This window comes from Phaethon aethereus (assembly GCF_964289735.1).
Source record: "Phaethon aethereus genome assembly, chromosome: Z".
In the NCBI taxonomy this organism is placed as follows: Eukaryota; Metazoa; Chordata; class Aves; order Phaethontiformes; family Phaethontidae; genus Phaethon; species Phaethon aethereus.
The window spans coordinates 23886511-23902434 of record NC_138577.1 but is presented as its reverse complement, the minus strand read 5'-3'; the positions used below and the strand labels follow the sequence as shown (position 1 = coordinate 23902434).

The 15924-nt window shown below is 38.4% G+C and overlaps 1 protein-coding gene across 2 annotated transcripts in view; it reads right to left on the bottom strand.

Moving 5' to 3' along the window:
- Positions 1-15924, bottom strand: part of ZSWIM6 (zinc finger SWIM-type containing 6) — a gene marked incomplete at its 5' end in the record, with an annotated part of 118998 nt that overhangs the window by 36523 nt on the left and 66551 nt on the right. For both annotated transcript variants that reach the window (XM_082012959.1, XM_082012958.1), the window contains 3 exons: positions 3187-3337; positions 3868-4016; positions 13534-13890. In XM_082012959.1, the coding sequence (XP_081869085.1) occupies positions 3187-3337; positions 3868-4016; positions 13534-13890 (657 nt within the window). The remainder of the gene's footprint in view (positions 1-3186; positions 3338-3867; positions 4017-13533; positions 13891-15924) is intronic.

Genomic DNA, 15924 nt, shown 5'->3' with positions numbered 1-15924 from the left:
TGGGAGGTTTTGTTATTGTTTTTAAATCAGCACCTTTAAACATTCAAACTCAATGTGACTTCTACAGAAGTCAACAATTTACCACAAACTTCAGCAGGAACTCTGATCAGAGCCCGGTATGTCCTTCCAGTACCCTTGCTAATGCCCAACGCCAGGCAGGAAGCATCAGCTAAATTCTAATGAAAGGCTCAAGTGACCCAGTCAAGGAGCAAAGCTGAAGTTACTTAAGTATGCTTAAAAACCTATGCCAAGATGGAGCTGACAGAGTGGCCATATGCCTAGCAGTTGGCAGACAGCATACCAGGACAAGCAAGCAAGCCTTTATTAAGCAGAGTCTGTATTTACATACTTCTAAAAAAAGTACATACTTTAAAAAAAAATCTCCGTAACTACAATGTCAAATTTTTACCTGTGAAATTAACAGAAGTTTAATCTCTGATCTCATTTAAGACATACATGTATGCCACTCCCAGATTACTCTGAACAAGATAATTCAAAAAGTTAAGTATGCAAAGGCCTGTCTCACTCCCTTTATTGATATTTTAGTTCTCTGACATCCTAGAAGATGACAAGAGAGGAATTCAACATTATTTTAGAACATAATGATAACATCACCCCCTTAAACCCAGTGTCTGACAGATCATGTTGCCAGGGCCACCCTGCTCTTCCTTCTGCAGCTTGCTATTGTAACTCTGGTCACCCCTAAAATCTCCTTCAACATTTGCATGTTCACATTTTGTTTTAAAGATGCACATTTCACCCGGAAAAAGGGATGTTGTTTAATTTTGAGTGAAAAATCCTAGCAAAAACATGGCAGCAGCTTGTAACTTTCACACAAGGTAGGAGTCAAGCTAGAGAGATTGATCCATTTAACAGCAATTTTGAGGTAACTTGCTTGCTCAAGCACCGGTGGAAGGAATTCTACTGGTGTGGGGAAGAAATGGGACAGTTTAGCAAAATAAACACAAGCTAGAGGGGGAAGAAGCAATTTAAGTTCTGCCCGTAGCCTACTGCACACCTGAAGTCCTTGAAATGTATTTGTAATTGAAACCACAGTACACGATCAACATATTTTGATATTGTTAGAGGCAGCAGAGGACTGAAACAACAGGGTTTGCCTCAGATTGCAAATACAGCAGCTGAGGCTGGAGGTTGCACCACAGCTTTTTGGGAGTGACATTTACAATTTTGATTAAATGAAGGTAAACCAATCAATTCAATTAATCTAAAATATTGCTTATTCAATGCTGCAGGCAGAGAGATTCCACTTCCTCTACCTTCAGACAGGTGCTGTCAAGAAAATGACATTAGTATGAAACTGATGCAACAAGAAGAGGAGCCTTTAAGAAAATATAACCAAACCTTTTATGTTTATTGGCAGCATGTGGTATGACTGCTACAGGTAACAGATGGAGAACACATTTCTGACTCTCCCACCACCTACCAGCTCAACCCACATAAGCAATGAAGCATGAGACCCTCCAGTTTTCAGTATGGTGGGATACAATTTTGCTGTGAACATGCCCAGCTAAGCATGTGCCCCGCTTGGCAAAAATTGTTATTCCCCAAAAAGCCAAGGCATCATAAAAATTACATACTAAAAGGGTTACAGCTGAAGACAAGTAGTTATACCTACACTCTCTGACAGAGCTTTGCCTGCTCTGACATTAAGGCTTTCCACCACAGAGGTCTGCAATCTCAGCTAGATACCTAGTGCTTTATTAGCCTAATGCTTCATTTAGACTGAATATAGTTTACGCCAAGCAGGTTAAATCCAGTCTTAGCCCCACCAGTCAACATGCAATCAATCATGGTCATCTTTAACCTTTTAACAGCGGAAAACTTAACTTTTGCATTTGACGCTTCCTTTCTAAATGAAGCATGTTATTCTTGCTTGGATTTAATTTCATTTCGCATGATTTTTGATTTAAAATCTATCAAGAGCATTATAGACTTTGGTTCTCTTCTCTGTAGTGTTTACATGCTGTCCCATTGGGGATCATCTGTAAGGTTTTTTGTTTGATTTTTTGTTATTTATTTATACGTTCCATGCCACATAAGTCAGGCACAGCAATATTGACCAGAACACATCTCAAGACTGACACCTTTAAGTCTAGACTTGAAGTGTCTTTCCAGATTGAGTGAGAGCACAGGTAACTAACAACTCAGTTCCATGAACCACAAGACAACTCCATTTAGGTTGCATGTCTTCAGCTTGCTTTCAGAAAGCCTCCAAGACAGCATCCAAAACCTTACTAAGAATGATACATACATTAATCCCTTCACTCAGTGAATTATCTTTTAGAGAAACAAATTAGATTTACCATGGTATTTTAAATAATTTATGTTGTCTTTTATTGCTTTTACCTTCTACACACCAATAGGTTAATAGTTTGTTCCAGTAGCTTATACCTAGGAAAGCAATGCTTATGGTTACTTAATATTCTTTCCACTCACCTACCCACCTTTAAAATACTGGTGACATTTATGTTCAAGTTGTTTTGAGTTTCCCCTCCCTATGACAAATTCCTATAGATCTTGAGTAGTTCTGAAGCAGTAGTTCAAAACTGTATTAGCGAGTTTCTTGAATGCTTTAGAGCATTCCTCAGACCTTACCAGTTTAAATACTCCTTTCCCATTTCAGCCTGTGTTCCTCTCTCCATTGCACAACTAAGTCATGTATCTGGTCACAACGGACCTTTCCTGTAAAGCAAGGTTAATTGTCTTAGCCCTCTGTTATTTATCTCCTTTCCTGCTCAGTATTGGACTTCTACTTTTCTTTGTTGCTCTCTTCTCCTACTCTTAATGAATCTTCTCTTTTTCCTTCTATTTCTTTCTAGTTATGAATTGATTTTTCCTTAACCTTTCCAGTTGAGCACTAGTGGCTTATATACTTACCCTCAGTTGTGTAGCTATGTTCCTACTTGTTTCTTTTAGATGCTCAGGTACTTATAACCTGTTGCAGTTGTACTTGTTTCATACCCTGCTTCCTCTCCTCCAACTGCAATTATCTCATGCTGTAGATCAGAAATTCAATTTCATCTAACCTTAACTGAATAAGCAATACGGCAGAAAACACTAACCTGCTTTACTTAGTACCACAATAAAGTTTCTCTCCACCCCAATGTAATTGTTTCTTCATTATATATATGAACACCTAAATGATTTTGAAGTCTGTGCATTTACCCAGTTCATCCCAGAGCTGCCTATACTTGTCAGTCATTGCAGTTCCTTGCTGTCTCCAAAGCGCCAGACGAGGGTCAGCCATGAACTGTTCTGTTATCAATGTCAACATGCGAGCTCCATTTGAATCTCTCATCTTTAGCATCTCTCGCACCTAGGAAACGAGTCTTTTAATACAAACATGACAAAAAAAGAAATCACAGTACAGACAATATTCTGCAGTGTTAAATATTCTACCTCTTACGTATGAAATGTAATTCATATGTGTGATGTGAAATTTAAGTAGAAAAAAAAATAGTCTGGTTCCCAATTTTAACAATTTTTCGTTTCAATATCCCATTGCAATTCTTCGAAGACTCTTCTTCCTTAAATAACCCACAATTGCAATGTACTGCAGACTGCTGCGAGACTAATTTCTAGAGGTTTCTCCAACATTTTGGGGGTGGGGAGGAAGAGAACAGCAAAACTGCAGATGGCTGAAATGTCACTTCATATAGTTAAACTGATCTCACGACACATCAAGATTGCAGGCCATTGCTGTACAACTCATTATTAAGTTGCCAATGTGTGCCCAAGGCTTTGCCTTGTTTTAGAACAACAGGACTTTGAGTAAGATTCGAACAAGTACAGACTGGCTTGGGGAACGGGGGTTAAAAAAGGGAAGGTTTAGAGTACTCAACACACCTTTGCAAAAAGCAAATTGAGCTGCTTCCCTGATCCATGGTATCCGCCCTGGGAAAGGAAGAGTTTAACCTGTTCTTGGACCTGCTCCTCATCCAAGTGCCAGCAGTTTTCATCATCTATGCTAGCACCCGCTGTTGGGTCAGGAGCACCTGCAAACAGCAAGAAAAGAAATCATTATGTTCTATATAAAGAAGAGAGATTCATGGGTCCAGGGTAGAGGACTACTGCAGAGGTTTTTGGATTTGTGTTTTGTCCCGTTTTGGATGTCTTGGCTTTAATCTAAACATTCTTTAAAACAGACTTAAACTTCTCCTCAGTAGTCTTAAATACTTAGAAATTACAGCCTATGAAAAGGTATTTAAATAAATAATATTTTATAGCAAAACATTAAAATCAAGGCGAGGTTTTTTCTTCCCATCTCAGCAGCTATACTAGAATATTTTTACAAGGACAATTCTTTTACACGGAAAATTAGATTTTGCATAGTATTTCTACAACTGTGATGTTAAAACCACTCTCCCCAAAACACCTGTGTAATTCCTGTACCTTCAGCAATCTTGCTCAGGTTTAAGTGACTGCTAGTGAGCGCTGCTATTGATGAACATGAGGAAAATCATCACCTCGGTGCCTCTGAGCTGTGACGGCTCTGCAAAGCTAAACAAAGAGTAAAAAAAATCCCCAAACAATTCCAAAGTCTTAAAGCACTATAGGCATTTCCATCAGAAATAAGAGTTACAACTGTGTAAGACTGTGGTGCTTCCAAAGGACCATTTTTATACAGGCACTGTCATTGGCACAGAGCAACTCTACCTGAATTAGCCTAATGTGAACTGAAGCGACTAGATTTACATCAGGCAGTGCTTTGGCCACAGTCCACTCTAACTCAAATTTTGCAGTTGAGATCAGTGATTTTCCATTGGTGGCCTCTAAAAAAGCTAACAAAATTAACTAAAACAAGTTCTTGCACCAGCTAGCAATATATATTTTTCTGAAGAAGACTGCACCTACACTGCATTTTTTTTTTTAAAGTATTCAAACTGAAAAGGCTGAAAAGCACTTATCTAGACTGTCAGGGAAACAACTCAAGGTAGTGCATTACCATATCAGTTGTAAGGTATTACCACACCAGTTGTAAGGTATTTTAAGCATGCCCAAGAATCAAGTTAACTTGACATACTGATTTTGGGCTTTTCACAACTGCATAATCTCCACCTCCATTAGGTTTTGAGAAGATGTTAGAAACTGAATCATGTTACACAACAACCTACCACTTTTAAATCAGAGTCCATGTTAATCTCTGTAGCCAAAAAAAAAAGAAAACTGACAGGTAAGGAAAATTACATAGTCAGATTTATAAAAACCTGCTTTTTCAAAAGAAGTCCTGAGAACTATGAAAACCGAAGATAGATACAAATCTTCAGATGCACAGGAATTAAACATTGATTCTGTTGATTCAAGCCCTCATTTCACAATTGCAGCTCTGCCATGTAGGTGAAGCTTTTAAGTGTTCACAGGGTATGCTGGAATCTTTATTCAATGAAAATACAACCAGAAGATTTAAAGAGTCAGAGGAATGTCTTGTCTACTAGTTCCCAAGTAAAAAAAAAAAAAAAAAAAAAATCTTCCAGCTCAGCAACTTCCAGAACTGACTCCAATTTCAGAGCCTACAGCTGGGAACACTCCACCGCTGTAAATACACACATACACACACATATATATATAAAAATAAGAAATTGTGTCTTTGAAGATGTGAATGAACTCTGCTGCCTTCCACAGGAACCGTAACAGTATCTCAGAACACAGGAATCAAGCCCAAGACAGTACAAAAAACAAGGAATGAAAAAACCTCCTCTTCTGTGAGTCCTTCCATCTTTAGTATGTTAGTTTTAAGGGGCTTTTAATTCAGTCAGCTACACGAAACACATACTGATCAGTCTTCAGTTGCATAGATCAAGATAAAAAGGAAATCAAGCCACACAAGAACAAGCAGTGCAGCTGTTGCAGACCCAGGTTGCCAGCATCACCTTGCAAATAGTTTAAATATTTCATTGCTCTAAAACACAGAGGAAAGACCTGTGAAAAAGAACTATATAAAAGCACCAATATACAAAATACACTTGTATTTATCCCTCACCTCAATGGAAATTTATTTTTAAATAATCTTGGTATGGCTACTTTTAAATTGAATTAATAATAGCCCAAGATTCCTCAGCTAAGCTTTCCTATTTAGGGAGAAAACAAAAATTCCTTCCATAACTGTTTACATTTTATCAAAAGCTCATCAGTCAGCTTGTGCTAGGTGGTTAAATTTCAACACAGCTACCACGGTTTCTTTAACAACAGGGTTCCTTTACAGTAACAAGGGCACTCACAGCCCCAGGCCAGCAGCACAGCCACCACCAAGGCCTCTTCTCCCAGCATGATCCCAAATATACCGTCCCCAAGGGCTCAGCATCACTATACTTACACCAGCATTATTTTCATGCCAGTAGGCTAGAAGACCATAAAAGCTGAGGGTCTGAGCTATACGATGCTGTTCAGCACAGTACTACAGATAGGTCTGACTTGGAGCAACTTTTCCTTACAAGGTCTTATATAGGCTATACTTAATATGATCAAAATTTTTAATCAGGTTGTATAAAGAAGTTTCAGTATATATGCAACTGGCACCAGCTGTAATTGACTGATCTTTCAACACCACTGGCAGTCTTCAGCAGTAACAATGGACTAACAATGCATGGAGATGGTGTGTCTGATTAGGCATGAGTCCAAATCACCTTCCCACCACAGCGGGAGCCAGGCATCTTAGTGGTGCTGCTGGGGAAGCCTCAGCTTCCACTGCTCCCATCACTCTTGGGGTTGAGACAGGACCATCTCCATGCCTCACAACCAGGCACTTTTCAAGATCACTACATTTAACTTAGAGTCAGGTGAACACCGATTGATCTAGCCTGTTTCCTCTCCCACTTAAACACAGATCACTCTTGGGGAACGGACAGGATTTCTACACTGCCACTTTTCTTCTGAAGATGTGGGACCAGGCAAAGAGACAAGAAACTACATGAACAAGCAACAGGAGGGAGCTGACTTAGGAGCTGCGAGATAAAGTCCTAGCAACAGCCAGCAGGAAGGCTCAGGCTCAACACCAGACAGAGCTGAAGGTTCAACCCAAAGGTGATGGCTTTGCTCAGGGTGCAGTGCAGCCCCAAATGGGCACTGCGAGGCTTTGGCAGATGGACAGCTGCGCTGCGGAGAGGAACATGGGCAGCCCTGAATTTGATCTCTGCAGCGCAGTTTGGTACCAAGACTGAATCACATTCTGCACTTGTAAACTGGGGATAAGTATTACTTACATGCTTTAGAGGGGTGTCATAAGGATAAATTGGTTCACATTTGAACTATGAAAGTGAAAAGCACTGTATAATTATACTAAATATTAAAACCTGTAATTAAACTGTGTCAGTTTATAGACACTAACATTAATCTCGCTCCCTCCAACCTCTGTCTTTAACTTCTGTCATGACTAGTCTTTGAAATATGTTTTACATCATGTATCTACAATTAAATACAATAAATAAATTAATTATACTTGGTATATAGATATAGACATACTTACTCATGCTCTTTTACTAAAATTACTAAATTGCAATCTTAGCAATCAAAGCAGAAATATTGTGCAGAACTGTTTGTAACACTGAACACCCAAGTAAAATTTGAAAACAGGGTAACAGCCTTTTATATTTATGGTCATAGCAGGTAACAAGTTAAATATAATCAAGACTGAAGTTCTAAGAAGCAGAAGCATTTAAAAAAACAAACACTTTGATCTTTTACACAGCACTTTTAAGAGCAACTGCTTTCAAAATGAGCAACCACATTCAAGAACTGATGTTGTATACGGAGAACTTGACCTTGAAAAGTAAGCAGAAGCAAAGCAAGAAGCATTGACTAAACCAGGATGAGAATTGCCTACATTGCAAACTACTCAGGTGCACATCAACAGTGAAATTTCATTAAAACAACAGAAAGTAGTCTTTAAGGCAAACTGCTTCCCTGATCCTTATTTCTGAAGTATCACAAGAGTTGTCTTCAAATGAAACCATGCCAAATTACTCACTTATAGACATACCAAAACTTTTTTGAACATCATTTTATAAAGATCTTATTAAGTATGCAAATGAACTGTAGATCAGTTAAATTTTATTAAATGTCATCCCACAGCAGCACTAAGGAGAAGATAGGGAAAAATTATTACAAATAAAAAGCATGAATCGCTCAGTACTATGCAAAGATTGAATGGTCCCAGCTAGAAACCAATACTGCTGTACACTGATTCACAACAGAAGAGTAATTGATTTTATGAACTTAGTATGCTCAGTATTATTGTAGGCAACAATTACATAAAACCAAAGATCATAGAATTAATGATTCAAAAATATTATTATGCCTTTGATTTCCCAAATGATTCAAAGTTTAGACATAGGTCACTTCATCTTGTACTTAATTTCAGAACTCTTGGGTGGAATACAACACCTATTCAGCAGCACATAGCGTCAAAGAAAAACAGCAACTGCTGTGAATGCTGTGAAGCAGCCAGTGCTAACAGAAAATATGAAGACAGGACAGGCTATGCTAAGTTGCTGAGGAAAGTTAATAAACCCCCAAAAAGTTTAACTTCCAAAAAATTCTTTCCCTTCCATCTGCACGTCCAGCAAAACACCCAAACTTATCTGCTGACAATATATAACCTCCCCTGCTAAAATTCAGGTCTCACAAACATTATATAGCATTATATAGAAATATATCATCATATGGCAATAAGCTTATGTAACAGTAAATTTCAAAGTCTACTTGTGTGGCAGATAAAAGAACCTCCTTATCAGTACAGATTAAAATGCATTATATTATTTTTTTCTCAAAACATGTCTCAAAACAAAATCTCACTCTTTATTTTCTATATAACAAGTTTTATTTTAATATTTAATGTATCAAAAAAGTTTCCAAAAAATATGAATTACATACATTATTTTTTCATGTTATTTTGCAGCTATCAATCTTTCATTCTATTTTACACTGTACCACTCATTTACTTCTACTTTGGTTTCTGAAATTTCTCCAGTTTTGACTAGTCTTGTTGTTACTTCCTTCCCAAATCTGATTCACTAAACAATTCTCATACTAAGCATTGGAGCACTTCAGCTGCATCCTTCTTGAAAGAAAACTCACCTGCCATTTCCTACATTCTTCTTTTGCAACTAGTCTCTCAATTTTCCCAGTTTAAGCAGGGCCATATGAAAGATCACATCATTTTTAAAATACTGTATCTTCTTTAACATTAAGTGTTCCTTTTTCTAGTAGATTGGCAATACATTGAATTCTGTAGTTCAGCCCTATCCTACCCTACAATTTTCCACTAAAATCCCCATCATCTCAGTTAAATACACTAAGTTCATATCAATGCATATTCACCTGTACCTCCAGATTGCCCTTTGGAACTTGCAATATACAGGAACCGCACTAGATACCCTAAATTTTCTTCTAAAGCAATTTTTTTGATAGATGTTTCCTTCTTGATGGACTCCACTGGCACCTCTAATATGCGCTACAGATTAGTGTTTGCAGCGAATGTACCTAGATCTGCCTGGACAAACACAGAAACAACTACCCAGGTACCTCTGCTTCTGAGAAGACAAATGTACTTAAACCACCTTCTAACAGGTCCTCCCTCCTAAATTTTAGTTCTGCATGTGGTTTTGTACTGGCGAGTGACTTGTAGTCACTCATTCTCTGAGTCAGAGAATCAAAGAACGGGAAGAAGTCTGGAGAAATCCATATAATTCTTCCAAGAGCAGAGATTGCAACAGCAGCACTAGACACTTGGGAAAGAAACAGCACAGCTTAAGAGCTTAATTTAAAAACTAAATTGGCTTGCTAGGCTGTCCTTATACCAATAAAAGGCAGACCCTTTTCACTATGCACATAATAACAAATCAATGCTAATATGAGATTAATATGCAAACAGACCTCCCCCACTCACCCCCCCCAGTTACTTTCCTATTTCCTCTCAAATTCTCAGGAACATAGTTTGAATTTCCAACCAATTTAAGTTGAAGTTTCAAACCTAAGAAAAGTCAGATCCAAGATGACAAACCTGCCTGATAATCCATCATCCTGATTGTTCTCTTCCTAGCCTTACGCACCTGCCAGCTTCCTCTGCTACAGTGGTACAAAAATTAATAGGAAGGAAAAAAGCCTCAGCTAAGCAGGCTCCAAATCTACATCCAGCTTCCCGAGTCAGCAACCCCAAACTGAAACCCTATGTGAAGCCAACAGTTACACAGCGCAGATGTCAAGTTATCAGTATGAACACCTACAGTTGCCTTCAATACAGAAGATTAGACCCCACAGATTGCCAGTTTTGAAATCGGGAACATGCACATCTGTAACAGTGTCACATGAGAAAATCAGAACACCACAAGTCTTCTCATATGTAAGAGGTGCTTTTGTGCTCTAAAAACATGCAAAACTCTCTTGTAATGTTATCAGCACCAAGTGAAAATTAGCATAGGAAATACAGACAGGGATTGCAAATACACCATTCCGCTCTCCTGAAGAAGTTCGTGAATAGACAATTCTTGTGCTTCTAACAGCATTCCCTTATTTTTTACTGCAGTGATGCTCAGTGATGAAGAAAGGATATTGCACCATTTTTATCTGAGGAGCGCAAAAAGATCTGTCATTTCAAAACCCTTGTCATAAGTGTAAGTCCCTTCACTAGTTTCCCCAGTAACCTCCTTCACAAAGAAATTAGGCAAAGCAAGTCATCAAATGCTGCAAAAGACAGAATTTTGAGCAAATGAACAATTATCCAATTCACCTTTCATGAAAGGGAAGTACTGCAGAGTTGTTCCGTCTCCCTAGCAGCTCATAAGCAAGTCAACAAGACCGCTGCGGTCAGAGCTCTTCAAAGTTCCAGATCATTCTTATGTATGAATAAATAGTATTCAATCGTTGATTTCTTTTGCCTATTGCTGGAAATAAATGAAAACTAGAACTAGTACAGCCACCATAAGATAAAAAAATTAAAATATTTGAAATTTTGTATAAAACAACCCTGAAATTAAAACACCTCTTGGTAAGATTGAGAAGAATTTCCTCATCTAACTCCAGATTCAGGACTTCCCTTTGATCAAAGCTGTTTCTGGCATTTCTGTGCCAGGTCTCCTCTTACTTTTGTAAGAAAGTTTTTGTGAGTTTTTCCTCTTACTTACCTGTGCTTCAAGCAGGGTTCAGTATAATTCCTCTTCAAATACTAGTTTAGTGAGGTTAAACTGTTCAAAGCAAGACAAGTCTACAAAACAATTTTGTATTACAAACTGAACATCTGCAGCTCAGGAGATATGATGGAGTAAATGGTGATCTTATGTTCACCAGCCTATGCTATCAAAACCTCTAGAGATACTTTTCTGTTGGTTATTTTCCATAGATTTCTTTCGGTTAACTTATTATTTAAGGAATTTGATTAAAGATCAAAATAACAGAATTATAGTGTGAATCCCAGAAGAACACTTACTTGCTATGTTATCAGAGGAACTTTTTCCTTAAAAGAATCTTGTCATTTTTTAACATTGTAAACATATTAAAAAAAAAAAATAATTAGACCATAGTTTTAAGGGAGTCTGAGCAGAAAAGCAGGAGACAATAGATCCTCTTTTGTAACCTAGCTTTCTTTGGTAATAGTATTTTCTTATGCTGCCTGGATTTTCTACTTCAGTTTTTGGCATTTTATTAAGAAATACCAACAGTCAATAAAGACATACTACAATCTCATTTACTATGGAAACAGCAACATGTGTAAGAAGTCTTTTAGTTTTGTGGATAATTTTAAACTACTCAAATTCATTGTGAAATTTCATAATTGATCATCATCTTAGTTGTCCGTTTCCTATTCTGTTTGCTATTTGGGCTGTGATATAGAACATCAAATGTATCTCTAAAAATACTTTAATTACTAATGAGTAATGAGATATTTTGACAATAAGAAAATAGCTGACAAAGCTAACATGCCTATAATTAGTATAATTACAGATTTAATGTTGATCAAGTTTAAGCACTCTCTACAACAGCTTGTCGTTTCTCTTACATTAGCTATAGCATATATATAATACAGCCACATATAGCCATCATCTCTTCTTCCTTTCCCACCCTGCCTTCCCTTTTTCTAATCACCCTTGACTGAATCTTCTTTGCCACTCTCATACTCAACATAACTCCTCCTTCCCCTTAATTCTTTACGTTCAGGCCTCATATTACCAACTCTCATGCGGCACATGCCTTCAGCTTACAACATCCTGAGCATCTTCGTCTGTTGCTTAATGTCTTACATCTGATTTAGCTTCCCTTTCTTTCCACCATCACCAGGCAGCTCTGTCAATTACCTTCTCATTATGCACCATAACAACTAGAGCAACTGCCTTGCCTCTGGGCACATCCCCTTAGCAAAAAAGGCCAAAAAAGAGCACTGCTCCTGAAATTCACCTTCAGCGTCACCTGCCTGGACCTGCCAGGGTCACTGCATCCTAAGGACAGGGGCTAGGCTGCAGATGAGTCCTGTTATTGGAAAGACTATCTTCTTTTGTTCTGCCTACATTGTATTTTAACATGCATGTGTTTTTCTTTCTTTCTCAAATACTAAGCAGCTTGGTTTAACTGTTTGCATTGCAAATTCTTTGGAATCATGGTCATTCCTCTTAAATATCTAACACAAGAACTGCTCCTGCCAATGAACAAACAACAAAAAAAGGTATTTTAAGACATTTAGATAGCTTATTCCTCCCTTCTAAGGTGCCCTTATGTTTACAGCTGTGGTCACCATAAAGGACATTTCTATCAGGTGACCTCACAAGAACACATTAACAGGGTCACCTCAAACCCACAATTACAATGAACTTTCAGTTCAGCAGGGTCCATAGAAAAGCCACCTCAGAAGCCTCAAGTCACACCCAGCACCCTTTAACAAGCAAAAGATGTTCAGTACAAGAAACTGAGAGACATTAAAACCATGTGCAGCAGAAAGAGCAGGAAAGATCAACACCTTTGCCGATGCTAGAGGCTGCTGTAGCACTAATGGGAAAAAAAGGCCTTGAAATACAGGTTTTGTATTCCTTCTGACTTCGTACAGAAACCAAATCCCAAAGGATGATAACAGTATATTTAAATGAATGAAAAAACCAGTAACACCTTATTGCTTTTATAACAAAATTTTATAATCAAAGTATCAGAAGATTTATTTAAAAAGAACAAAATAACAAAAAGATGCCACTGGTAAGTTGGTAAGATAGTTCCTTTAAGCAATGTGGCTACACAAAGAACACCACTACTCAGTTTTTCATAGCTGGAAAATACAAGCGTGAAGCAGACAAGGCCACCTATTAACAGTGCTGGACACATCAAGCTCATTGCTTATGAATTCTTTTCTCTGTTCCAAAAAGCACTGCTTTCTAAACATGTTAAAGCAAAGGTTCAGTAACAGAATCCTCTTTAGTAAATACCATGGAATCAAAGAAAAATTCAGGTTGGAAGAGACCTCAGCAGGTCACACTCCTGTATGCCACAAAAAAGCTCAAAACCAAAGGAGGAATGAAGCAAAAGGAAGAACAAACTTACCGTGGACTTGATTGATTTCTGAATTCTGAGAAAGAATTTCATCTGCTAATTTTTGAGCAGTTGGCAAAACTTCTGTGTGGTGGACTGTGATCAAATACTGTACAAATTTTTGTAGTTGGTCTCTGTTCATTTGAAAGAGTGTCTCTGAAATGGGAAGATGCAGTTTGACCTGATCTGGCTTGCGGATCCGGTATAATGAGAGTGCCACAACGTGGGCACAGTAAAATATGTCCTTGTTTCCACAGCTACAGGTCACTGAGGTAATCTTGCAACGATCAAAGCTGATAGCTACATTGCAAACAGTTTCTGGCTCCGATTGCATTGCAGGCTCTGTCACTGTGCCACTCAAGTGGAAACCTGGGGGGGGAGGGGGGGACGGAAAAAGAAAAAACTTAATATAAGTAAAACACTGTCTCTCATCAAAAGCCTTTTGTTTAAGTTTAAGTCATCATCTATTTCTGAGAAATTATGTATCTTTAAGAACTTGCTTTAATTACAAATATGATTAACCCTTTCTTACCCTTTCTTTTGTACGCAACCCTTTTCATCTCCAACAAAATCAGAACGGAGGTAAAAACCTGGTTTACAAGCCCTCTTTGCCATTCCATCACAACATTCATAAAAGTTAGATAATATGAAAAACCGTATGATTGGTAGATTAGCTACGGACGCAGAGCTTCATCCGATTAAGACCAATGTGAAACTCCCAGTACCTCAGCAAGTTGGCAGCAATTTCCCACCCCCGCACCAGGGAGCCTGCAGCACCTACCAACAAATTAATTCTGGCAGTAAGAGGGAAGTAGTGCACTCTAGTGGCACAAACCCGTGTCAGTGAGTCAGTGGCAGAGTTGAGACTAGGACCTAAGTCACTTAACCTTTTTCCTTTCACCTCTCCCACCACTGAGCTCATGTTGAAGTTCAGCTTCACGCAGGTGATCCAGTAGGACAGCTGTTTGTGTAGCTCTTTGGAGATGGAAGCTGCTGCAGTTACCGACACACAGGATATCAGGTTTATAATGCTGAATGAGACACACAGGCACTGTTTCAGAAGTCTGCATTATGGTCCTGTTTTCCATTCCACATAATAAAGCGCAAAGCAAGAGAGCTAGGTTTTCTTGTGTTGTAAGAAGGTATAGTATGCCCTAAGAAAGCTGTTCACTTCAGCAAAGATGTCACTAGCTTACACTGTACCCTGCTGAACCAAGGTCTCAGATTCCGAAGATCAGACCTAAACCCACCTCTGTTTGCCCAACGTGAAGGCCCAGGTTTGGCTCTCAATACTTTATTCCCGAATAGCATAATTTGGGGGTTTCTTTCTTTACATAAGCATGACACTGATTTTGGCTCAAGCATTAAAGTCAGAGGCATAGATACAGGGCAACACAACTAAATGTCATATACCAGTATTAAGCTTCGACAGTGCATATAAAATCTGGGATGGGCACTACAAGCAAGGTGTTATACATTAACTATATAAGATGGAAATAATGTAAAATCACACTCCCTCAAAGTCCAAAACTGATTTAGTATTCTTGAAATACCAGAGAAGTGTACTGTAGGAAGCAGTATCAAATGAAAATTAGGTATGAAAAATATATATACATAGCTCAAGTCCAAAATGCTGTATCTCCAGTTGGTACAAAAAAGTTCTTCAAGTTACAGGAAACCGAGGAAAATCTCTCATTTTTTCCGTTTGTTTACACTGTACATTTCAGAGCAGGTTGTGCAGTCAGCATCTTTGGATTACATTCAGCTGCACTACCCTGAAGAAGGTTATATGCACACAAGAACCTTGACTTTGCAAGAGGATATTTACCAGTTAAAGTAGTTAAGAGTTGAGACTGAAGACACAGTGAGCTGTAAAATGCACAGGGAGGAAGGGGGTGGACAAACAAGCTCAGGTGTATGCGGTAGCCTCCACTCAACACTTGCAGAGTGGACTTGCCCCTCACATTATGAGCTCCTACCCCTGCCTCTCCCTTTGTTTTTCAAGCAGTAACAGCATGCTCCTGTTAAGTGCATTCTCTCAAAAAGAGAGGCTTTGTTAAAATTTAGCCAGCTCTATTTCAGATTAATTCCCAGTAAGTGAAAGTTGGACTGGTGGTCACAAAGAAACTGCACAGGAGGTTTTTCTTCTTAATACCACTTTTCTATGAAGCATACATAAAACTGTCTCTCATCTATGAGCTGAGAAAAGGCTAACACTTGAACACTGAAAGGGCCTGATCCCACTCCCTCCCACCCTCAGTAAGTACCTGAACTCCTATTAATTCCAACAGAAAAAAGCCCAGTGAAAGATCTTCTATTAAAACAATTTAAAAAAAGGCAGCCCAACCAGTTACTCCAACAATATTATCACTTTTAGTCTGTCAGTATATAATTCAACCATTC